This window comes from Acipenser ruthenus, chromosome 52, assembly GCF_902713425.1.
Source record: "Acipenser ruthenus chromosome 52, fAciRut3.2 maternal haplotype, whole genome shotgun sequence".
Classification (NCBI taxonomy): domain Eukaryota; kingdom Metazoa; phylum Chordata; class Actinopteri; order Acipenseriformes; family Acipenseridae; genus Acipenser; species Acipenser ruthenus.
Genome location: NC_081240.1, coordinates 624182 through 648088, shown reverse-complemented (window position 1 = coordinate 648088; position 23907 = coordinate 624182). Strand labels below are relative to the sequence as shown.

Sequence of the window (23907 nt, the reverse complement as noted above, 5' to 3'; positions counted from 1 at the left end):
ATATATATATATATATATATATATATATATATATATTCTCATACTCCTATATAAAATCCACGCCCCCTCATTATATATTCATATTTTCATACATATAAGGTCAAAAGGTCCAAAGGATCATAAATCAGATTTTTGACATAAGCTATAGTAATATTACTACTAACGACATAGAACGTCTGTACAGCACTGAAACACTATGATTAAAAAAACAACTGGACCGCTGAACCTCGTCTTCTTAATATTAGCAACTTTGTAACTTTGATACACGTGCCGCTGACTCGTTACTTTGTCTTATCAATATGAAACACTTCACAATACATGTACATAAAACACTGAGGTACTTTCTAGAACATTATACACTCCGAAAGAAAAAACAAAATCTCATTCCCAGTCTGACAGAGCCACCTGCTGGAGATATAGAGAATAATCGCTAATTGCTTTCAATACCTGTGTTTTTAACTTGGACTATAACACCAGGGGAGAGCGCGAACGCAGCCCCCCCACTCCCAGAAACGACACAGTCGAGATTCCCGCATTTGCGACATGTGAGCTGTTCCACAAAAGGGATGGATGAGTAGAAAAGCCTACACGTCTGCGTGAATGAAATTCAAAAATGGAAACAAATGTTTGCCCAATGTGTCTTTTGTACATTCTCTGCTTCAAATCAGAGGTGCCATCGAGTATAAAAAGGTGGGTGTGGGGCACAATGTTGGACGAATAGCTCTTTTGCATAAAGACCTTTCAAATGTATTGTTTTATGCTGCAAAGCTCAAGGCTAGCTCTCCCTTCTAGTAACACGTATTACCATGCAGGAGCCTTGCTATTGGCCCGCGCATGTGCAGCCCAGAGCTGCTTAAGTGTTACTGTTTGTGACAAATTAGAGATCTGGAAATCCCTCCCCCAACCTGTCACTGCATGAATGATATTAACCTAATACTATGAAAGAGATAAACCAAGAGAGTCGTTCGCTTACGGCCATACCACCTTGAGAACGCCCGATCTCGTCTGATCTCGGAAGTTAAGCAAGGTCGGGCCTGGTTAGTATTTGGATGGGAGACCGCCTGGGAATACCAGGTGCTGTAAGCTTTTCTTTCTGCAGCTTGACAGGGGGCGCTATTTCCCTTGTTATTTATGTTACTAACCTGGAAGCTGTAAAGATAAACATCGTTTTCATTTTTTGTTTTTTTATTGTCCCATCCCACACAGGAACAAATCTGATAGTTTAATATGTTGCACACACCATTCTTAATTCCTCAATTCGTGACGAAATGTGACCCAGAAAGTTAAAAACAGTACATAAAATAAAATTGAATAAAAAAGATGTATATGGACACTGACATGCATACAGAGATATTATTATTATTATTATTATTATTATTATTATTATTATTATTATTATTATTATTATTATTAATAATAATAATAATAATAATAATAATAATACAGTATTGAACATGCCCCCTGCTGGAAGCTTCTGGGAGAGCTGTCAATTTGTTGTCCTGTGCGTGAGTGTAGTGCTGCTTGAAAACTCCCGCCCCTCGCTGGATTGAAACATGACATTTACATAACCTGTGCAGGGAGGTGCTGTTTCCCTGTATTTTACTTCCTGGCTCACATTTCTTAAAGAGTAAGGGTTTCTGCATTGATCACGTGTGTTAGGTTTAATTTCGAGGTTTATGTTTTGTTTTATAGTTGTATTTAATGATCTTTTGGAATACTGAAGATATTACAGTAATTATGCTGTGCACAACGGTAGGAGTAGCTGTGTGTGTGTGTGTGTGTGTGTGTGTATGGTGGTGTGTGTGTGTGTGTGTGTGTGTGTGTGTTTCTGTGTGTCTGTGTGTGTGTGTGTGTGTGTGTGTGTGTGTCTGTGTGTGTGTGGGAGTGTGTCTGTGTATGGTGGTGTGTGCGTGTGTGTGTGTGTGTGTGTGTGTCTTTGTGTCTGTGTGTGTGTGGGAGTGTGTCTGTGTATGGTGGTGTGTGTGTGTGTATGGTGGTGTGTGGGGGGGGGGAGTGTGTGTGTGTGTGTCTGTGTGTGTGTGTGCATGTGTGTGTGTGTGTGTGTGTGTGGTGGTGTGTGTGCGTGTGCGCGCACGTGTGAGTGTGTCTGTATGTAGTAGCGCGCATGTGCGGTGTAAAGGAACCGCCCCCTATTTAAGTCACAGAACGCGCTTTTGAAGTGATTCCTCAGCTGAAGTTTGAAGAGAGAAGAAGCATGAGAGAGAATTCAGGCAGGATTTATGCGTTTGTCCGGGGAGTTTTTTTGAAAACGGTAAGAGAGCTTTTTTTCAGAAATTGTACTCTGGTAGATTTTGTTTTGTTTTTGTTCTTTTATAAATATTTAATTTAGTATCTCTTTTATTTCTTTTGTTTTGGCGATACGCTTTTAAATCGACTAACGCTCAAGTTGTCCTGTGATTTATGTGTGTAATACTTGTTTAAACACGTTTTAAATGTCGAATAAGTTGTTTTCTGAATTTTTCTTTTGCTTTTGTGATTCGCTATTTTAAACTTTCTCCTGTTTCAACTATTGGTTTTTGTATGTGAAAATATCTTTTGCTTTTAACGTATCCTGGTAAAAATATGGATACACCCCGCATAAGATAACATGAGCATATCAAAATGAAAAAATCACTGCGCCTCAAACCTTTGAACAACCACATGCGTCTTATTAAACAAGGATTTTTGTAAATATGACAAATACAATAAGAGTATATGCATATATATATATATATATATATATATATATATATATATATATATATATATATATATATATATATACACCATAAGCATATATGTCTGTGACCCTTTTTAAAACGACAAAACACTCCAAGTTTTACTGTGATTTCTGTGTGTAATGTTTGCTTAAATGCTTTTAAATGTCGAATAAGTTGTTTTCTATTTTTCTTTTTTCCTTTTATTTCCCTCTTTTAAACTTTCTCTTTTTCATTAAGTGTTTTATGTAAAAAATACTAACACTTTAATGTTGTCTGCACCAAGCATAAGTTAACATAAGCATTTATAAAAACTTGGGTAACCCCCTAGCCCCTGATTACATAAATAACATATTAAACACTGATTTTTCTACATGTCTTATAAAAGACGTGCAATAAGCTTATAGGCATATATATATATATATATATATATATATATATATATATATATATATATATATATATATAATTATTCCCATACTCCTATATAAAATCCACGCCCCCTCATTATATATTCATATTTTCATACATATAAGGTCAAAAGGTCCAAAGGATCATAAATCAGACTTTTGATATAAGCTACAGTAATATTACTACTAACGACATAGAACGTCTGTACAGCACTGAAACACTATGATTAAAAAAACAACTGGACCGCTGAACCTCGTCTTCTTAATATTAGCAACTTTGTAACTTTGATACACGTGCCGCTGACTCGTTACTTTGTCTTCTCAATATGAAACACTTCACAATACATGTACATAAAACACTGAGGTGCTTTCTAGAACATTATACACTCCGAAAGAAAAAACAAAATCTCATTCCCAGTCTGACAGAGCCACCTGCTGGAGATATATAGAATAATCGCTAATTGCTTTCAATACCGGTGTTTTTAACTTGGACTATAACACCAGGGGAGAGCGCGAACGCAGCCCCCCACTCCCAGAAACGACACAGTCGAGATTCCTGCATTTGCGACATGCGAGTTGTTCCACAAAAGGGATGGGTGTGTAGAAAAGCCGACACGTCTGCGTGAATGAAATTCAAAAATGGAAACAAATGTTTGCTCAATGTGTCTTTTGTACATTCTCTGCTTCAAATCAGAGGTGCTATCGAGTATAAAAAGGTGTGTGTGGGGCACAATGTTGGACGAATAGCTCTTTTGCATAAAGACCATTCAAATGTATTGTTTTATGCTGCAAAGCTCAAGGCTAGCTCTCCCTTCTAGTAACACGTATTACCATGCACGAGCCTTGCTATTGGCCCGCGCATGTGCTGCCCAGAGCTGCTTAAGTGTTACTGTTTGTGACAAATGAGAGATCAGGAAATCACTCCCCCAACCTGTCACTGCATGAATGATATTAACCTAATACTATGAAAAATATAAACCAATAGGGTTGAATTAGAGCAATCCGTAGACAAATACGTGTTTTCTGGGGTTTGTGAATCTCTAAATATACAGGGACAGGACAAGAACTGAAGTGTTTGTTGTTTGTGGGCTACATTTATATTTGACTGATTTTAAATTCTTTCATTGATATTTTATTTGTGTTTAATCTTTCACACCTCGCTGTGGGAAGGTCTGATGTGGCAGCATGCAGAGAATTGGATGCGTTGTTTTTAATATCCGTGCTATATCAATATGCCCCATTAAGATTCTACCCCGGGAACTGAAAATATTTATAACATTAGGAACATGTGTATCCTTTTAGAATTTGTTTTCTCTTGTTACTTGTAATACCACAGCATTGGAGAGAGCCGACACTGTTAAATATCTAGGGGTTTATATTGACACAACTCTTCAATTTGATAAACCCATTAAAGATGTATGTAGTAAAATTGGAAGGAAGCTTGGAGGATTGTGTGGTCAGCGCCACTGTGTAAGCTTTACAGTAAGGTTTTAATGAGTTACTTGTGTTCCCTATTCTAGACTATAATGATGTGATGTGCGGGTCTGCTAGTGAGGAATCGCTGAAGAAGATCGATACAATGTGTAACAGGATGTGTATCTGTGTGCTCCCGTGTACTCCGCTAGCGCATCACTGCAGCGCGTATTCTACATTAAACTTGCGATCGCCTGCTAACAGAAGGAATTATCACTGGAATCGGATTCTCTTTAAAGGGGCACACAACACATTACCAGTTTATTTAAACAGCTTGTTTCTGAGTTTACCTGTAAATACAGCCTATCGTAATGTCTGAGACACACAATACTTTAATATAGCGTCTGGAAAAGGTGCTGCGGGAAGAAAGACTTTTTTTTTTATATCATTTGTTTAATTCCTAATCTTAACATTGTAATATTTGTTGGGGGATTTAGAAACAGTTTCATAGAATATCTGATTCGGCAGTTTCTGCTCCCCCTGCTTGTCTAAACCTGGCCTCAGTCCCAAACCCCGCCTCTCAGAGCTTTACACAACTCCAGGAAATCAGCGCAGTGAAGTTTCGTTTCTTGTGAAATCGTCAGTCTCTCTGTCTCACTGCAGCAGAAATGGCAGAAGCGAATATTCTGGTAGCGCATGACCAGTTTATCTGTACAGTGTGTCTGGAGCTATTAAAGGACCCAGTCACTATTCCATGTGGACACAGTTACTGTATGGGGTGTATTAAGAACTGCTGGGATCAGACTGATCATACAGGTGTCTACAGCTGCCCCCAGTGCAGAAAGACCTTTACCCCAAGGCCTGATCTGGGCAGAAACACCATGCTGGCTGAAGTTGTGGAGAAATTAAAGAAGACAGGACTCAATCTTCCTCCTGCTCAAAGTTATGGTGGACCTGGAGATGTGCCGTGTGATTTCTGCACTGGGAGAAAGTTCAAAGCTGTGAAATCCTGTTTGACGTGCCTGGCCTCTTACTGTGAAACACACGTCAAGCCGCACAGTGAAGTTACTCCATTACAGAGGCACAAGCTGGTCAATGCAATTGGAAATCTGGAGCAGAAGCTTTGTGCTGAACACCAACGATTATGTGAGGTCTTCTGTAGAACTGATCAGACGTGTATTTGCTGGCTGTGTGCAGACGAGGAACACAAGAGCCATGATACAGTCTCAGCTGAGAAGGAAAGGAGTGTGCAACAGGTAAGGGTTTGAACCATTTCCTTGTAGCTATCCTAGAAGATAAGAATTCCCAGGGATATTTAACATGTCTGTTTACTAGGTTATACAGTTTCACATTAGATCACTGCTCGAAAACAACTATAAAATAAAAGTTGACCAAACAAGAAAGGAGGTCCCGCTCCAGGAACAGTCTCCCTGACACCTCCTCTCTAGACTTGGGTGGGATTAAAATCCTCTAAACTTGTTCCCTATTCCTTCCAGTGCTAGCGATCCTGGTTAACTCATACAGTGATCCGAGATACATTTTTCCTCTTGTGTTTTTCTCACCCTGGTTAACACACACAGTCGTGAGGATCCTACAGCAACACTCTCCTTCCCAGACAGTCTGTATCCCTGCTTGTAGAACCAAGAAACTGGCTTTTCAGACCCTTTTTAAAGGCATGTGACCGGGGCTAAGAGAAAATCAATTAATCAATTAACACCTGGCCACATTCCACACCTCGATTTGAATATGCCCTGCCATATCTAGCACACACTTAATTTGCAAAAACATTACTTACAATCACACAAAAACACACTGTTTACACGTGCAGGACCTCAGCCCTGCCTCACAAGGTAAGAAGGATTTGTTCAGCTGTTTTGTGGTGCATTGGAATTTGTAGTGTAAATATGCATGATTTATATTCCTAGAGTTTTTTATATGTATCTTGCAACTTAATAAAATCATAGATCAGTTTCATTATTTAAGATATTATAGTTTAATAAGTTAAACTTTTTAAAAATGACATTCCCAGAAAAGTCAATCACCTCATTTAAAAAAGCAGAAAAGATCACGATTAATATGATATACAATATACAAGATTAATATGATATAGAGTAGTGTGTAGGGCTCTGGACTCTTGACCGGAGGGTCGTGGGTTCAATCCCAGGTGGGGGACACTGCTGCTGTACCCTTGAGCAAAGTACTTTACCTAGATTGCTCCAGTAAAAACCCAACTGTATAAATGGCTAATTGTATGTAAAAATAATGTGATATCTTGTAACAATTGTAATTCACCCTGCATAAGGGCGTCTGCTAAGAAATAAATTAATAATATTAATAATATACAAGATTAATATGATATACAATACACAATATTAAGATGATATACAAAATAAACCGGGCAGAAAAAATAGCTTAATTTGGTGCGTTAAAACACATTTTTACATGATTAAAACAGACATGTTTAAGTTAGTTTAAAACAGAATATAATAACCTATTTGGGTTTTTGTTTGTTGAAATCTACAATTTCTTTCGTTCACCCTACTAGTCCCCTCTTTCCTTTGCTCTCTTCCACAGTGAAGTTCTTCTGCTCACGGGCTCATTCTTCTGGGGATTTTGTGTATTTAGGCATTTTTTACATTTCTTCACAATTTGCAATTCTGTTTTAAATTCCACGAGTGTGTGAATCCTCCCTATTGAACTGTAATATAGCTTTAAATCCCACGAGCAAGAACAACCCTCCGTTTCTAATTGTAATCTCGTTTTAAATCTCACAAGCGTGTGCAATCCTCCAATAGAAATGCAGGAATGTGCTGCCACTCAGTTTAAAGTATTCAGAATGAATCAATGATAGATTCAAGTCAGGAAGGAGGATCATTGCCCGACTGCGCTGGGAAAGGTTGTTATTTTGTTATTCTTTATTAGGTTTTAGGTTATTTTATTGTATTTTTTCAAATGGAAAGGGGTGAAGTCAATGTGAATTGAGTAACCATGTCCAGTGTTTTTCCTGTGTTTATTGGGTATACACTGATTTCATTGTTTTGTATCAGGGGTGTTTTATCTGTGTTTATCAGATAAAACCAGAAATCGGAAGCCCTAAATATCCATTAAAGAGAAAGCTGCTTCAGTTTCCTAGGTGCTTGACAAAACAAACATGTAACACATGCTAGATCAGCCATCATTCACTGTTACTAGTATGAAACAGTACCATCTAGTGGACAGCTACTGTGGATCAAGTGTCCTTTTGTATTGCTGGCAGTTGTGCACTAGATGGTGTTGTTTCTTACTACTATACACACATGTTGTCTGATCTAGTCTGTGCTACAGATGTCTGTGGCGTGCAACTGGAACTGAAGAGCAAAATATATTCAAGAACAACTGAGAATTATTGCAAACATTGTAAAGAGGTAAGGGGTACAAGAAAATAGAAAATATATATAAACTAAATTGATTCTGTCAGGTTCAATAGCATACTTCAAAAGGCCTGTGTTGGGTGTGACAGGATATCACTCAATGCCCTGTCAGAAATGTCACTGTGTCACTGTGTTTCTACACAGAAGCAGCTGGGAGAGACACAGACAGAAATACAACAGAGAATCCAGGAGAGACTGAAAGAAATTGAAGAGCTGAAACAGGCTGTGGAGTCACTGAAAGTGGGTATTGACAAGAGGGGGTTATTATTATTATTATTATTATTATTATTATTATTATTAACAGATGGACTAGAACACATCTACAGAAGTTTACTGTCTATGCCTGATGTGTTTTTGATATCAATTCTAACCATGTCTCCTCTACTGTGTTCTTTCACTCAGAGATCTGCATGCATAGAAATAAAGGAAAGTGAGAAGATCTTTACTGAGCTGATCCGATCCATTGAAAAGATCAACACTGAGGTTATTGAGCTGATTGGAGCTAACGAGAAGGCTGCAGTGAATCAGGCTGAAGGACGCATGAAGAAATTGGAGCAGGAGATTGCTGAGCTAAGGAGGAGAAACGTTGAGTTGAAACAGCTTTCAGAGACAGAGGATCACATCCATTTTCTACAGGTAACATCACTGCTTGTTAGAAAATCTCAAGTCCATAACTGGGACGGTTTCTGACAGACCGCACCAATTGAATGAATCCTTGCTTTTCCCCAGGAATGTTTTGGACCCCATTCTGTTTCACTGAAAACTCCTTTTCTCCACTTTCCTGTTGTAGAATTTCCAGTCTCTCTGTGCCCCTCCTGAAGCTGGAGACTTACCCAGCGTTACTGTCAATACAGACATCTCTTTTGGGGCTGTGAGGAAAGCTGTATCTGAACTTAAAGACCATATTGAGGACTTCTGCAAGGGGGAATTAATAACAAAAACAGGTTGGTGTGAAATAGTTTCCTTTGGTAGAGATTTCTAAAATAGACCCTGGCTTGAGGAGTGGCAGGACTTGCAAGACATTAATAAAGACCTCTTGCAGATTGTTGGCTATATGAATATTGCAGCAGGGAGGAGGGTAAATGGAGGAGGGAGCAGAGAGGAGGAAGCAGGAAGGAGAGAGCATGGAGGAGTGAGCAAGGAGCATGAAGGAGAGCATGAAAGAGGGAGGAGGGAGCAAGGATTAGGGAGGATGGAGGTGGGAGCAGGGAGCAGGTAGGGAACAGGGAGGAGGGAGCAGGGAGGAGTGTGCATACAGGAGGGAGCAGGGATGACAGAGCAGGGACTAATGAAGCAGAGAGGAGACAGGAGGGAGCAGGGAGAAGAGAGGAGGGAGCATGGAGTGATGTGAGGATGGAGCAGACAATGACTGCTGTATGTTTGATGCGCAAGGGTGTCCTAATATGGACACCGTACTGTTGGGCAAAAATATGTGATTGAGAGGAACGTAGATATTTAGTAAGCAAGGGGTCTGAGTGGGTAAAATGGCACCACATACCCTGTAGGAACATTAAGTGAACTGTAATTGTATGCAGAGCTGCATTTGATTAGTTCCAATTGAAGAAGTTTGATAAGATCGAGGAATTATAATGAACAAAACAATCAAACAGCAAGAGGGTTTAATTAATAGCAGCAGCAGTTTATTGAATTCAGAAAAATAAAGAGAGAGAACTTATCCAAAGTCAGAAATAAATCTCTAGTAAGAATTATAGATCAAATCTATTGATTATCAGCCTTAAACATCACAGTCTAAATATACTTGTGTATAAAATAGCAGGGAGCATAGAGGAGGGAGCAAAGAGGAGGGAGGAGAGAGCAGGGAGCATAGAGGAGAAATCAGAGGAGTGGGAGGAGGGAGTATAGAGGGATGAGGGAACAGGGAGGAGAGAGCAAAGAAGATTGAGGTGGGAGCATAGAGGAAGAAGGGAGGAGGGAGGAGGGAGTATAGAGGGATGAGGGAACAGGGAGGAGGGAGCAAAGAAGATTGAGGTGGGAGCATAGAGGAAGAAGGGAGGAGGGAGGAGGGAGCATACAGGAGGGAGCAGGGAGGAGAGTTCCTAGAGAAGGGAGCGGGGACTAGGGAGCATAGAGAAGGGAGGAGAGAGCAGGTGAATTGTGTGAATTCTGACAGGTTAAATTAGGTGTGATCCTTCATTTTCCATTTTAAACGTTATTCAGATGCGTTTGTCTCTAGACTGATGTGAACTGGAGGAACGCTAATCAAAGTTTATCAGCGTATATATTTATGCCAAGTAAACTAGATAACTCCGCTATTCAGATGAAGCTTCTTTTTATACATGGGATATAAACAGAAAAAACTGTTTCATGCAAGATATAGCAAAGTTATATTTTGAAAAACCTCGATGTGAAACAAAACAGAGCACAGAAATGACACATTAATGACTCAATAATCATCAATTGAATTTGTAAAGGGGAGGAGAAAAGGACAAAAACACAGGAAATATTAGCATTTTGTCCCACAGAATTAGCATTTTGTCCCACAGAATGAGCATTTTGTATCACAAAATGAGTTTTAGCCCCACAAAATATGCATTTTGTCCAACAAAATGATAGTAATGTTAAATAATTTTGGGGACAAAACTTATAACTTACTGCCCCTCTATAAATATCCATAGAAATTAGCAGACCAACGTGATTTAACCCCTTAAATACACTGTTACTCCTTCAATTATAACACATACATTGGCATGTGTGTCAGCCGTTTTGACTGTGAAATCAGTGTTGGGCTGAACAAAAAATAAATGAATATTGTTTAGGAGCTGCTCCTCTATAAATATCCAGAGAAATTAGCAGCCCAACGTGATTTAAGCTCTTACATACAAAGCCAATCATTCAGTTTGGAGCAGATCAAAGTCTGAATAAGAAACAAGCGAATAAGAAGCTATCTTCAGCCTCGTGTGAAACTGGTCATTTGTGAACAGGGTTAGGGTCAATTCCTTTTTTTCAATCTCAATAACTTTTTAAAATCAATTCCCATTCCCTTTTAATCAATTCCAACACATCATTGATCACAATTGTAATTAGCAGTATTCTGTTAAAATGAGCTTCTCACAGTGGCAACAAATTACATTGAATTCACTCCTGTTTGTTAGTCAATTAAATCGACTTCAGATGAAAGATGTTGAACAATCAACAATTATTATAATGTCTCTAAAATATCAATTCCAATTCCTTTGAAGGAATTGCTTTTAAAAAGGAATTGCCTCAACCCTGGTTGTGCATTGCCTGTATATTAAACACAAAGAAACACGCAACTCTGGCTATGTACAGGACACCCCCGAAGAGACTGCAACCTCAATCCAGCTTCTAATACAAACTAATGTGCACCCACCTTAGTAAGCAAATGTTATTTTATAGTAAAGTCCCGACAGACAACCCAAGATGAACTACTTACAGGACAGCAGTCCTTCACGACTGTATTAATAGAGGGGATCGTATCTTACAGGATCAGATATGACAGGCTCTGTATTAATAGAGGGGATCGTATCTTACAGGATCAGATATGACAGGCTCTGTATTAATAGAGGGGATCGTATCTTACAGGATCAGATATGACATGCTCTGTATTAATAGAGGGGATTGTATCTTACAGGATCAGATATGACAGGCTCTGTATTAATAGAGGGGATCGTATCTTACAGGATCAGATATGACAGGCTCTGTATTAATAGAGAGGATCGTATCTTACAGGATCAGATATGACAGGCTCTGTATTAATAGAGGGGATCGTATCTTACAGAATCAGATATGACAGGCTCTGTATTAGTAGAGGGGATCGTATCTTACAGGATCAGATATGACAGGCTCTGTATTAATAGAGGGCATTGTATCTTACAGGATCAGATATGACAGGCTCTGTATTAATAGAGGGGATCGTATCTTACAGGATCAGATATGACAGGCTTACTCCCACCACACTGGGGAATACATGGCAGCATTAACTTAGGATACTTGATGATAATAACCTGGCTAATTAGTACTTCACATCACACAGTACTAAGCAGCTGGGTTATTTTTTGCAAACATGTTAGTAGTTTTATAGTGTGTTTACTGTGTGAAGTAATAATATGTAATTGAACTGAATGCGTTTTAATTTCAGAGTTTATGTAGAAATGGAAGGACAGAAAGGAGCTGTACAATATCTATAGAATACAGCATGGGGTGGTGTGTGATATGAGAATGTAATGCACACTGAGGGGGTTATCCAGGCATTACATGCTCATGTATCACACACTCATACACACACACACACACACATTGCCTATCACACACACCCTGCCTATCACACACACACACAAACACACTGCCCCATGCAATATCTTTATAATCTCTGCTGAACTCCATAAAGAATTGTATTTAAAATAGCAACAACTTTGATAACGTGAACACTGTTTAAAATAAGGTTTGCATTGTGTGAGACAGTACAGAGAAAACCGCGATTGCTGTGGTCTGTACTAGGAGTGATACCCGACTGCAACCAAAGAGAACACTTTGAACTTGTAACTTAAAAACAGCCTGTTCCCTTTCAAGCACGAAATGGGTATCCACCCCTTTTAAAAAAAAAATAAAAAAATAAACTCTTCTGATAATAAGCTGACGTTTCCTGTAGTTTTTCAGGTGTTGTGGAGCTGAATTCTTCTTCTCTGCAGAGTGACATTGCTGTTTTGTTTTTGTTTTGTTTTTTTGTCGTCGGGGTTTCCGTGGCAATTGTTAGGGAGCGTGTTAAAATGACGCGCTTTCACATTTCTATTTTTCCATTTCTGTGTTCACGGGTTTGTTCTGAGGGTGGTTGTGTTTGCTCACATTTCTGTGAACCCTTTTTGTGTGAAGTGGATTCCCTTCAGTCCGAATCAGAGTGTATTTCAAAGCCCGTTGGTGTGGGTCCGGGTGATTTTTCGGGTGTCCGGTTTCTCCATGTTCGCGGTGACTCCCTCATGGAAATGCAGCTCTGTCCTCAGATGGGATGCGGAGCGGCTGTTGCCGAGGTGGTTCCGATGTTGGAAACGCGGGTTTCTCTTGGATTGATCAGGGAGGGCTGGACGGGTTTCTTTATCAAGCGCTCCCGAGAGGATTGTGGGATGTGTTGCTGTTTAATATAACGTTATAACTACATTAATAACATACGCGTACAGACACCTTACAGTACGCTGCTGAAGAATAAGAATCACACGAAGCTGAATAATGCATAAAGAGATATTAAAAATAAAACATGTCTATATATGTTCGTTGCTGTGAGAGCAGATTCACATCCTAGCGCTTTGGTATCTCTGGGCTTGAAACGGCGCTCCATAAGTATAACACCAATTATTATTATTATTATTATTATTATTATTATTATTATTATTTAGTTTTATTTATCAGAAATATAAAAACATATTATTATTTCTATTGTGTGTGTGTGTGTGTGTGTGTGTGTGTGTGTGTAAACATTATTTTTTAAACTATAATAACGTTCCACTGCGGCTCTCAGTGATGACGTTTTACGATTGCTTCAGCTCACATTAGCAGGTTCATCAGGCTGTGTGACTGACATATAATCTGACCAATGAAAACGCAGAAATAGTGGAAACGGTTGTATTATTGGCTGATCGCCCCAAAACACCAAAAATAACATCTGATAACTGGTGGAGGATGGAGGAGAGAGCAGGGAGGATGGAGGAGGGAGCAGGTAGGATGGAGGAGGGAGCAGGCAGGATGGAGGAGGGAGCAGGGAGGAAGGAGTAGGGAGGATAGAGGAGGGAGGAAGGAACAGGGAGAAAGGAGGAAGGAGCAGGCAGGAGGGAGCAGGGAGAATGGAGGGGGGAGCAGGGAGGATGGAGGAGGGAGCAGGCAGGATGGAGGAGGGAGGAGGGAGCAGGCAGGAGGGAGCAGGGAGAATGGAGGGGGGAGCAGGGAGGATGGAGGAGGGAGCAGAATGGAGGAGGGAGCAGGGAGGAGGGAGCAGGGAGGATGGAGGAGGGAGGAGGGAACAGGGAGGAGGGAGGAGGGAGCAGGCAGGGTGAGCAGGGATGATAGAGGAGGGAGCAGGGAGGATGGAGGAGGGAGCAGGGAGGATGCAGGTTGGAGGAGGGAGGATGCAGGTGGGAGCAGGGAGCAGGCAGTATGGAGGAGGGAGCAGGCAATAGGGAGCAGGGAGGATGCAGGTGGGAGCAGGGTGGATTGGGGAGGGTGGAGGGAGCAGGGTGGATGGAGTAGAGAGAAGGGAGCAGGGAGGATGCTTGTGGGAGGAGGCAGGAGGGTTGAGGGAGCATTCAAGAGGGAGAAGGAAGCATAGAGGAAGGAGCATGGAGGATGGAGGAGGGAACAGGGACTGATGAAGCAGGGAGGAGGGAGTGATTTGAGGATGGCGCAGACAGTGACTGTTGTATGTTTCAATTCTATTTCTCTCTTTTTTTTCTGCCCAGTGAATGAAGTTGCAGTTTACAGTCTGCAGGCTCCAGAGCCAAGGAACAGAGCTGAGTTTTTAAAATGTAAGTCTGTTTGCACTGAAACATTTGATTGAAAGTTGTGTGACTCCATTGTGAGAAGAGCTAACACTACAGAACAGGGAGGGGTGGAGCTTGAGGGCAGCAATTATTATTATTTATTAGTAATTGTGAAGCCATTAATTTACACTCCTCTCCAACAAGTATTGGTTCAGATGAATACATGCAGAATGACTGGGGGAGGGGCATTTGTTGCCTGTTTTTCCACTCAGACCTTTCTCTCCCTAAATATCTTGCTATCCCTGAATAGATAATCATCCCATCTTTTAATACATGTACAATGCATGTGAAACCAGTTGTGGGGTAAAATGAACAGCTATCCCTCCCAGTCATCCTGTGCTGGTAGTAAATGTATATTGCAGTATCACTGCACTTGTGGGATGGATTGCTCTTAAAATATTAGACAGATATTTGAAGAGTGGATGATATTCTATTGAAGATATTTAGTAAGCAAGGGGTCTGAGTGGGTAAAATGGCAACACATACCCTGTAGGAACATTAAGTGAACTGTAATTGTATGCAGAGCTGCATTTGATTGGTTCCAATTGAAGAAGTTTGATAAGATCGAGGAATTATAATGAATAAAACAATCAAACAGCAAGAGGGTTTAAAGATAGCTTCCAATGTACCGGCATGTACCCCTCAGAACTACATTTCCCATCATCCTCCTGCTCACATATGAAATTGAGATGGAATTACTAGTCTGTTGTATCCTGGGACACTGTCACCCTTCATTTAAATATGCTTTATTTTGCTCTTATCTGCCCCCTATTTTACTACATTTAATCCTGTACTTCAGAATATTGTAATCTGCCAAGTGTTTAACCTGTAGTATTTTGCACTTAATCATATCCTGATGTAACTATCACTATCTAATCATATCCTGATGTAACTCTCACTATTATCTGCTGTATTATTGAATTGTGGTTTGTCACACTTGAAAAAAAAAATATTGCATTTCCTGCTCTTATTGTATGACTTGTATTGTAACACTTGAATGTATTTGTATTTGCTTGCGATTGTAAGTCGCCCTGGATAAGGGCGTCTGCTAAGAAATAAATAATAATAATAATGATGGGAAATGTAGTTCTGAGAGGTCCATGCCGGTCCGCGGGAAGCCATCTTGAGGCAGAAAATGCAATTTAAAAGTTTAAAAAAGTGGTCAAAATGTATTAAAAAAAATAATGAAAACAATACACACACCTTCCATAAACAGGATGTGAGGATGCAGCAGACAATGACTGTTGATTTTCTCAGTGATTTGACTTTTCTTACCGTCTCTCCTCTACCCGTCCTCTTCTCTTCAATCAGATTCCTGTCAGCTCACACTGGACACCAACACAGCGCATAGAAACCTCTGTCTGTCTGAAGGGAACAGAAAGGTGACATGGAGGAGAGAGACCCAGAGATATCCTGATGATCACCCAGAGAGATTTGAGAGCCAGCCCCAAGTGCTTTGCAGAGAGGGATTGTCTGGGACTCGCTGTTACTGGGAGATTGAGTGCAGTGGGGGAAGGGCTTCTATAGGAGTCACATATAAAGGAATCAGCAGGAAAGGAGGGGATCGTTCCTGTGGCCTTGGATTCAATGACAAGTCCTGGAGTTTGCTCTGCTCTGGTTCCAGTTACACTGCCCGGCACAATAACAATCAAACTGCAATAACTGCCCCCCGCTCCCCCAGAATAGGAGTGTATCTGGACTTTAATGCCGGCATGCTGTCCTTTTATGACGTCTCTGACACAATGACCCTCCTGCACAGATTCCAAACCACATTCACTGAGCCGCTCTATCCTGGGTTTAGGCTTTATTGTTATGAGTCCCCTGTAACAATCTGCCAGCTGAAGTAGACTTTGTATTGAACTCCCTGTCTGTCCTCTCCACTCCTCGGGTGAAGGGAATGTTCAATCTGACACAACTTTGGATGAAAGTTAGGGGATAAAACGGCGCCACCTGCAGAGCGAAACGAGGGTAATTATTTGTTTTTAGCAATGAATGGATTTAATTTCTATTTTAAGAATTGATATGTTTTATACATATTTTAGAAAGTGGCATCCAATAGTCAGTGCTGTAACAGTTTTTAAAAAAGTGAACTTAAGTTTGTTTTATTGTGTGTGTGTTTTTGTTTTTTGATTTCCATAAAATGTTTAATATTTCAGATTTTAGTAATGTGATTTAATAAAAAAAATTAACGTGATAGACTGACTTTTTCTTATTTCTTAATACTCATTAACATGGTTTTTCAAATGAGAATGAGAAAGAAAGAGGTGAATGAGAGAGAAAGAGGTCTGGTAAAGCATAGGGAAGCATTGTAAAGCACAGAGAGGTCTGGTAAAGCATAGGGAAGCATTGTAAAGCACAGAGAGGTCTGGTAAAGCATAGGGAAGCATTGTAAAGCACAGAGAGGTCTGGTAAAGCATAGGGAAGCATTGTAAAACACAGAGGGGTCTGGTAAAGCATAGGGAAGCATTGTAAACCACAGAGAGGTCTGGTAAAGCATAGGGAAGCATTGTAAAGCACAGAGAGGTCTGGTAAAGCATAGGGAAGCATTGTAAAGCACAGAGAGGTGTGGTAAAGCATAGGGAAGCATTGTAAAGCACAGAGAGGTCTGGACTCTAACCCTGGGCTTGAGACTCAGCTCAGTGTTTTGGATTCCTGAACAGCTTCTTAGTAAAGGTATTATTCAGCATGCCGCCGCACCGTGAACTAATAAGAAAAGACTTTCAGTACCTGGCAGGCTCTTGTGACATATCAGGCGGGTCATTCTCTTTACTGCTTCTTCTTCTCCTTGGAGTCGGGTCCATGCCTCTCTCTACTGAATCACTCGTTCCTCAGTTAGCTGTGTTTCTCCTCTGCAACACAATTGAAACAAGTCCGTTGTGGGGTTTTGGATTTGGTCCCCACCTGGCTACCGAGTCCCCACTTGGTGGATGTGTAACCACACTTAAGACCCCACTTAGATAGGTAGACAAGAACACAAACACACACACACAAACACAAATACACACAGGAACTGACACACACAAATACACACAAGAACTGACACACACACATACACAAAAATACACACAGGTGCTGACACGCGCACACACACACACACAGATACTGAGAAGCACACACACACACACACACACAGGTACTGACACGCACACACACACACACACACAAACACAGGTACTGACACACACACACACACACACACACACACACACACACACACACAGGTACTGATACTGACACTCACACACACACACACAATCACACACACACGCACGAACACACACATGTACTGACACACACACACAGTGCTGGCGCTGGGAAGCTTGTCTGGAGACTTATTGATCCCAGAATCTCATCAAGCAGCTTCTTGAAGGATCCCATGGTGTCAGCTTCAACAACATTACTGGGGAGCTGGTTCCAGACCCTCAATTCTCTGTGTAAAAAAAGTGCCTCCTATTTTCTGTTCTGAATGCCCCTTTATCTAATCTCCATTTGTGACCCCTGGTTTCTTTTTTCAGGTTGAAAAAGTCCCCTGGGTCGACATTGTCAATACCTTTTAAGATTTTGAATGTTTGAATCAGATCGCCGAGTAGTCTTCTTTGTTCAAGACTGAACAGATTCAATTCTTTTAGCCTGTCTGCATATGACATGCCTTTTAAACCCGGGATAATTCAAAATGAAATTCAAAGTGCAAAATGAAAAAACTGATTTACAGAATTGACAGGGGGATTTTTATTTTGAAAGGGTTTCAATTCAACGACCCTCTGGTCGGACATTTTTTCATTGCATATCATCTTTAAATCTACCCTCCAGTTTTCACAAGGCTCTGTAAAATTGTGTTCTACCCCTTTCAAGAAAGAGGAAGGAATTAAAAAGACTAGAGTAAAAGTCATTGAAAATACGGGCTAATCTATCATAGATAATTTCAACAGAGTTGAGCACCACATGGTCAGATACCAAACAGAATCACATTGCAGAAATGTTTGAATACAAAATAAAGCACTCAAGTCTTTCATATAGTCCAATTGATTTTATTTTAGGATCTAGATGCTTTGTTTGTGTGATTGTTTTCATCCCCTGACAGTGTGGTTTCTTCCTGGCATCAGAGCGCTGGATCCGCTGCTCCCTGCTTCCCAAACCTCCTTCAGCTTTCCTCATCTGGAGAAACAAGAGACAGAGAGATCGTTGATAGACTGTGCAATTCAAACTGGGACACAGAGATCGTTGATAGACTGTGCAATTCAAACTGGGACACAGTGATCATTGATAGACTGTGCAATTCAAACTGGGACACAGTGATCATTGATAGACTGTGCAATTCAAACTGGGACACAGCGATAATTGTCAGACTGGCAAGTCAAACTGGGACACAGAGATCATTGATAGACTGTGCAATTCAAACTGGGACACAGTGATCATTGATAGACTGTGCAATTCAAACTGGGACACAGCGATCATTGATAGACTGTGCAATTCAAACTGGGACACAGAGATCGTTCTCAGACTGCAGTTCAAACCAGGACAGACATTCACAGTTTGAATGAGACGCTGCTACTTTTCATGATTTCTGTGGAAGTTCCCTGTGAATTTCCATTTCCATATTAACACGTAAATAAATACAGCAAACGCTTCTCCTTATGGACTCGCTCCCTGTTACACTGCCTTTAGGAACCGGACAGCTGGTTTAGTTTGTTTCCGGTAAATGATCGAACACACACACGATTTCCTTTCTACAATTTAGCGTTTACTGTTTTTCAGCTAATCTTTTTAAATATTTAGGAACATCTGTTGTATTAATAACTCGAAATTAGAAATTTTGAACGCGGCCACGCTATTTTTTTCTGCTTAAATAAACGTTTAAAATTGGGAATTATTTGAAAATACGTATTTAAGACCATGAAAGGCAACATTTCTTACATTTTTAATAGCGTGCTGCAGGTGTGCTGTGTACACCTGCAGTACACAGCTGTGACCAAACGTTTTGCATCACCTATCAGTTTAGGATTGTGTCAATTATGAAAAAAAAAAAATCTAAATTATGCTCATATAGTTATTTTATTGTACATCATTGTTATAGGAAAACTACAAAACAACATCGCAAGAGTCTACTGGAAGCCAGGACTGCTGTACAGTATTTCACGTTAGATTTCAAAACGTCACAATTTTCCATTTGTCAGTTTTAAGTAGATGGGAAACGACAGCGTTGTGTAATTCAATAAGTTAATGCGACGTTATTTCAAGCAGGTTTCGTTCGACTTCATGAAGGAAAATGAATTCTACAGGGTGATGCTAAACTTTTGGCCACAGCTGCAGATCCACACAGTGTAAGCCCAGCTATTGCAGCGGCCCTCGCTCTCACCGTCATCCTCCTCGTCCTCCTCTTCCTCCTCCTCGTCTTCGTCCTCGTCCGAGCTGAACGTCCCGTCAGGCAGGCTGTAGGCCCGGATCACTTGCTGTGGAGGAAGGACGGCAGGCTTGTTAAAAACCAAATCGCATGGACATGCAAGCTCTTCAATGGCTTTCAAACACAGAGACTCAAACAGGCAGATCACAACCAAACCCTGATGGTTTGTGAGGCGTTTTGGTGGCTTTTTTTACCACAAGGCACCAAGCAGGGGTCAGCAGCTACCTTTCTTTAAAAATAAGAGGCACACACACCTATTAAACTATACTGGAGGTTACAAAATGGATTTGATCTCAGATAGGACAGAGGTTCTCAAACTGGGATATGGTAAAGAAGCAAGCTGGGAGGAGGAGATCCTACCTTGTTGGGGTCCTTCAGGATGAGGTACTAAGATCTCCGTCTATAAATCTCTGAAATGGTTAAGAAGCATGCTGGGAGGAGGAGATCCTACCTTGTTGGGGTCCTTCAGGATGAGGTACTAAGATCTCTGTCTATAAATCTCTGAAATGGTTAAGAAGCATGCTGGGAGGAGGAGATCCTACCTTGTTGGGGTCCTTCAGGATGAGGTACTTGCCCTCCTCCAGCTTCATGCAGGTGTCGATGACGCAGCGCAGGATGCCCCAGGCGTTCTCCATGCTCAGGTTGATCTGGCTGGCAAACTCGTTGGGTTTGAACTGCTGGGTGCCCAGGATGACGTGGCGCGCGGAGTCCTTCACGTGGTAACGTGACACGTAGCTGCGGAGGGAGGGAGAAGACAGCTCAGCTCGGAAGCCTCTGGTGGCGTCGTCAGCTTAAAAATCCACAGGTTTGACCACGGGGAACACAATTATGAGAACATCTCACTGCTTCTGTAGGTTTGATTTCTGCATATGAAATCAGACCGCTGTACTGAAAATTGGAAAATTGTCAAAATAGGAAACTTAGCGATTGTCAAATAGAATTGATGACTAACAGGGCAGCAGTGTGGAGTAGAGGTCAGGGCTCTGGACTCTTGACCGGAGGGTCGTGGGTTCAATCCCAGGTGGGGGGGACACTGCTGTTGTACCCTTGAGCAAGGTACTTTACCTAGATTGCTCCAGTAATAACCCAACTGTATAAATGGGGAATTGTATATAAAAAACACTGTGATATGTGTATAATGTGAAATAATGTGATATCTTGTAACAATTACAAGTCGCCCTGGATAAGGGCATCTGCTAAAAATTAAATAATAATAATAATAATAATAATAATAATACACATGCAATTCCTTTAAATAAAAACATTTGGTAAAACGCATGAGACACTTCAGAAGTTGTTTAAGAAAAGTGTTCTAACATTTTCACATATGGAGAGTGCCTACTGTTTCTATAATTACTGACTGAAAATACTGAGACCCCCCTCCTTACACCCCCCTCATTGCAATACTGAGACCCCCCCTCCTTACACCCCCTCACTGCAATACTGAGACCCCCCTCCTTACACCCTCTCACGGCAATACTGAGACCCCCTCCTTACACCCCCTCACTGCAATACTGAGACCCCCCTCCTTACACCCCCTCATTGCAATACTGAGACCCCCCTCCTTACACCCCCTCACGGCAATACTGAGACCCCCCTCCTTACACCCTCTCATTGCAATACTGAGACCCCCCTCCTTACACCCCCTCACTGCAATACTGAGACCCCCCTCCTTACACCCCCTCATTGCAATACTGAGACCCCCCTCCTTACACCCCCTCACTGCAATACTGAGACCCCCCTCCTTACACCCCCTCACTGCAATACTGAGACCCTCCTCCTTACACCCCCTCACTGCAATACTGAGACCCCCCTCCTTACACCCCCTCACTGCAATACTGAGACCCCCCTCCTTACACCCCCTCACTGCAATACTGAGACCCCCCTCCTTACACCCCCTCATTGCAATACTGAGACCCCCCTCCTTACACCCCCTCACTACAATACTGAGACACCCCTCCTTACACCCCCTCACTGCAATACTGAGACCCCCCTCCTTACACCCCCTCACTGCAATACTGAGACCCCTCCTTACACCCCCTCACTGAAAAACTGAGACCCCAACGCCTCCTTACACCCCCTCACAGCAATACTGAGACCCCCCTCCTTACACCCCCTCATTGCAATACTGAGACCCCCCTCCTTACACCCCCTCATTGCAATACTGAGACCCCCCTCCTTACACCCCCTCACTGCAATACTGAGACCCCCCTCCATACACCCCCTCACTGCAATACTGAGACCCCCCTCCTTACACCCCCTCATTGCAATACTGAGAACCCCCCTCCTTACACCCCCTCACTGCAATACTGAGACCCCCCTCCTTACACCCCCTCACTGCAATACTGAGACCCCCCTCCTTACACCCCCTCACTGCAATACTGAGACCCCCCTCCTTACACCCCCTCATTGCAATACTGAGACCCCCCTCCTGAAGAGCCCGCTCTGTAGTGGAGAGGTCAGTGTTATTAACTGAAGAGCCCGCTCTGTAGTGTGGAGAGGTCAGTGTTATTAACTGAAGAGCCCGCTCTGTAGTGTGGAGAGGTCAGTGTTATTAACTGAAGAGCCCGCTCTGTAGTGGAGAGGTCAGTGTTATTAACTGAAGAGCCCGCTCTGTAGTGTGGAGAGGTCAGTGTTATTAACTGAAGAGCCCGCTCTGTAGTGGAGAGGTCAGTGTTATTAACTGAAGAGCCCGCTCTGTAGTGTGGAGAGGTCAGTGTTATTAACTGAAGAGCCCGCTCTGTAGTGTGGAGAGGTCAGTGTTATTAACTGAAGAGCCCGCTCTGTAGCGTGGAGAGGTCAGTGTTATTAACTGAAGAGCCCGCTCTGTACTGTGGAGAGGTCAGTGTTATTAACTGAAGAGCCCGCTCTGTAGTGTGGAGAGGTCAGTGTTATTAACTGAAGAGCCCGCTCTGTAGTGGAGAGGTCAGTGTTATTAACTGAAGAGCCCGCTCTGTAGCGTGGAGAGGTCAGTGTTATTAACTGAAGAGCCCGCTCTGTAGCGTGGAGAGGTCAGTGTTATTAACTGAAGAGCCCGCTCTGTAGTGGAGAGGTCAGTGTTATTAACTGAAGAGCCCGCTCTGTAGTGGAGAGGTCAGTGTTATTAACTGAAGAGCCCGCTCTGTAGTGTGGAGAGGTCAGTGTTATTAACTGAAGAGCCCGCTCTGTAGTGTGGAGAGGTCAGTGTTATTAACTGAAGAGCCCGCTCTGTAGCGGAGAGGTCAGTGTTATTAACTGAAGAGCCCGCTCTGTAGTGTGGAGAGGTCAGTGTTATTAACTGAAGAGCCCGCTCTGTAGTGTGGAGAGGTCAGTGTTATTAACTGAAGAGCCCGCTCTGTAGTGTGGAGAGGTCAGTGTTATTAACTGAAGAGCCCGCTCTGTAGTGGAGAGGTCAGTGTTATTAACTGAAGAGCCCGATCTGTAGTGTGGAGAGGTCAGTGTTATTAACTGAAGAGCCCACTCTGTAGTGGAGAGGTCAGTGTTATTAACTGAAGAGCCCGCTCTGTAGTGTGGAGAGGTCAGTGTTATTAACTGAAGAGCCCGCTCTGTAGTGGAGAGGTCAGTGTTATTAACTGAAGAGCCCGCTCTGTAGTGTGGAGAGGTCAGTGTTATTAACTGAAGAGCCCGCTCTGTAGTGTGGAGAGGTCAGTGTTATTAACTGAAGAGCCCGCTCTGTAGTGTGGAGAGGTCAGTGTTATTAACTGAAGAGCCCGCTCTGTAGTGTGGAGAGGTCAGTGTTATTAACTGAAGAGCCCGCTCTGTAGTGTGGAGAGGTCAGTGTTATTAACTGAAGAGCCCGCTCTGTAGCGGAGAGGTCAGTGTTTCGCTGTCGGGTCTCAGCCTGCGTTCAGCACGGCTCTCTTCAGGGTCGATGCACGTTTAGTGACAGCTCAGCTTGCGCAGTGGACCAGTCATCACCGACCCGCAGCTCTGACAGGGGAACGTGGATCCCAGACCACCACCAAAAAGAGGGGCGAGTCTGTGCACTGCTACTGACAAATATAGTCCTTCGGTGTAAGACTGAAATGACCAGGGCTGGTTCTCTTACCC

At 42.1% G+C, this 23907-nt stretch overlaps 2 protein-coding genes and 2 non-coding genes across 4 annotated transcripts in view; 2 read left to right on the top strand and 2 right to left on the bottom strand.

The window, feature by feature from the left end:
- The first annotated feature begins 967 nt into the window (after window positions 1–967).
- On the top strand, window positions 968–1086 carry LOC117969139 (5S ribosomal RNA). The gene has a single exon (XR_004662475.2). It is a non-coding gene; the product is annotated as a 5S ribosomal RNA (ribosomal RNA).
- Window positions 1087–4069: 2983 nt separating this feature from the next.
- On the top strand, window positions 4070–16650 carry LOC131722974 (tripartite motif-containing protein 16-like). Its single transcript, XM_059016206.1, has 6 exons — window positions 4070–5796; window positions 8095–8190; window positions 8353–8586; window positions 8741–8894; window positions 14376–14441; window positions 15768–16650. The coding sequence occupies exons 1-6, from the start codon at window positions 5209–5211 to the stop codon at window positions 16301–16303; spliced, it is 1674 nt and encodes a 557-aa protein (XP_058872189.1). The 5' UTR covers window positions 4070–5208; the 3' UTR covers window positions 16304–16650.
- A 1511-nt stretch (window positions 16651–18161) lies between these two features.
- Window positions 18162–23907, bottom strand: part of LOC117433000 (eukaryotic translation initiation factor 3 subunit D-like) — a 21477-nt gene continuing 15731 nt past the window's right edge. Inside the window, exons 3-5 of the mRNA XM_059016092.1 lie at window positions 20400–20592; window positions 19813–19906; window positions 18162–18611 (exon numbers count right to left, since the gene is read on the bottom strand). Coding sequence (XP_058872075.1) covers window positions 18598–18611; window positions 19813–19906; window positions 20400–20592 — 301 coding nt within the window. The 3' untranslated portion in view covers window positions 18162–18597. The remainder of the gene's footprint in view (window positions 18612–19812; window positions 19907–20399; window positions 20593–23907) is intronic.
- Window positions 23689–23781, bottom strand: LOC117970673 (small Cajal body-specific RNA 18). Its single transcript, XR_004662950.2, has one exon. It is a non-coding gene; the product is annotated as a small Cajal body-specific RNA 18 (non-coding RNA).

Coding starts and splice junctions, on each gene's coding strand:
- LOC131722974 (XM_059016206.1), top strand. CDS start 5,209: ATGGCAGAAGCGAATATTCTGGTAGCGCATGACCAGTTTATCTGTACA. Junction 5,797..8,094: donor AGGAAAGGAGTGTGCAACAG/GTAAGGGTTTGA, acceptor GTTTCTACACAG/AAGCAGCTGGGAGAGACACA. Junction 8,587..8,740: donor ATCACATCCATTTTCTACAG/GTAACATCACTG, acceptor TTCCTGTTGTAG/AATTTCCAGTCTCTCTGTGC.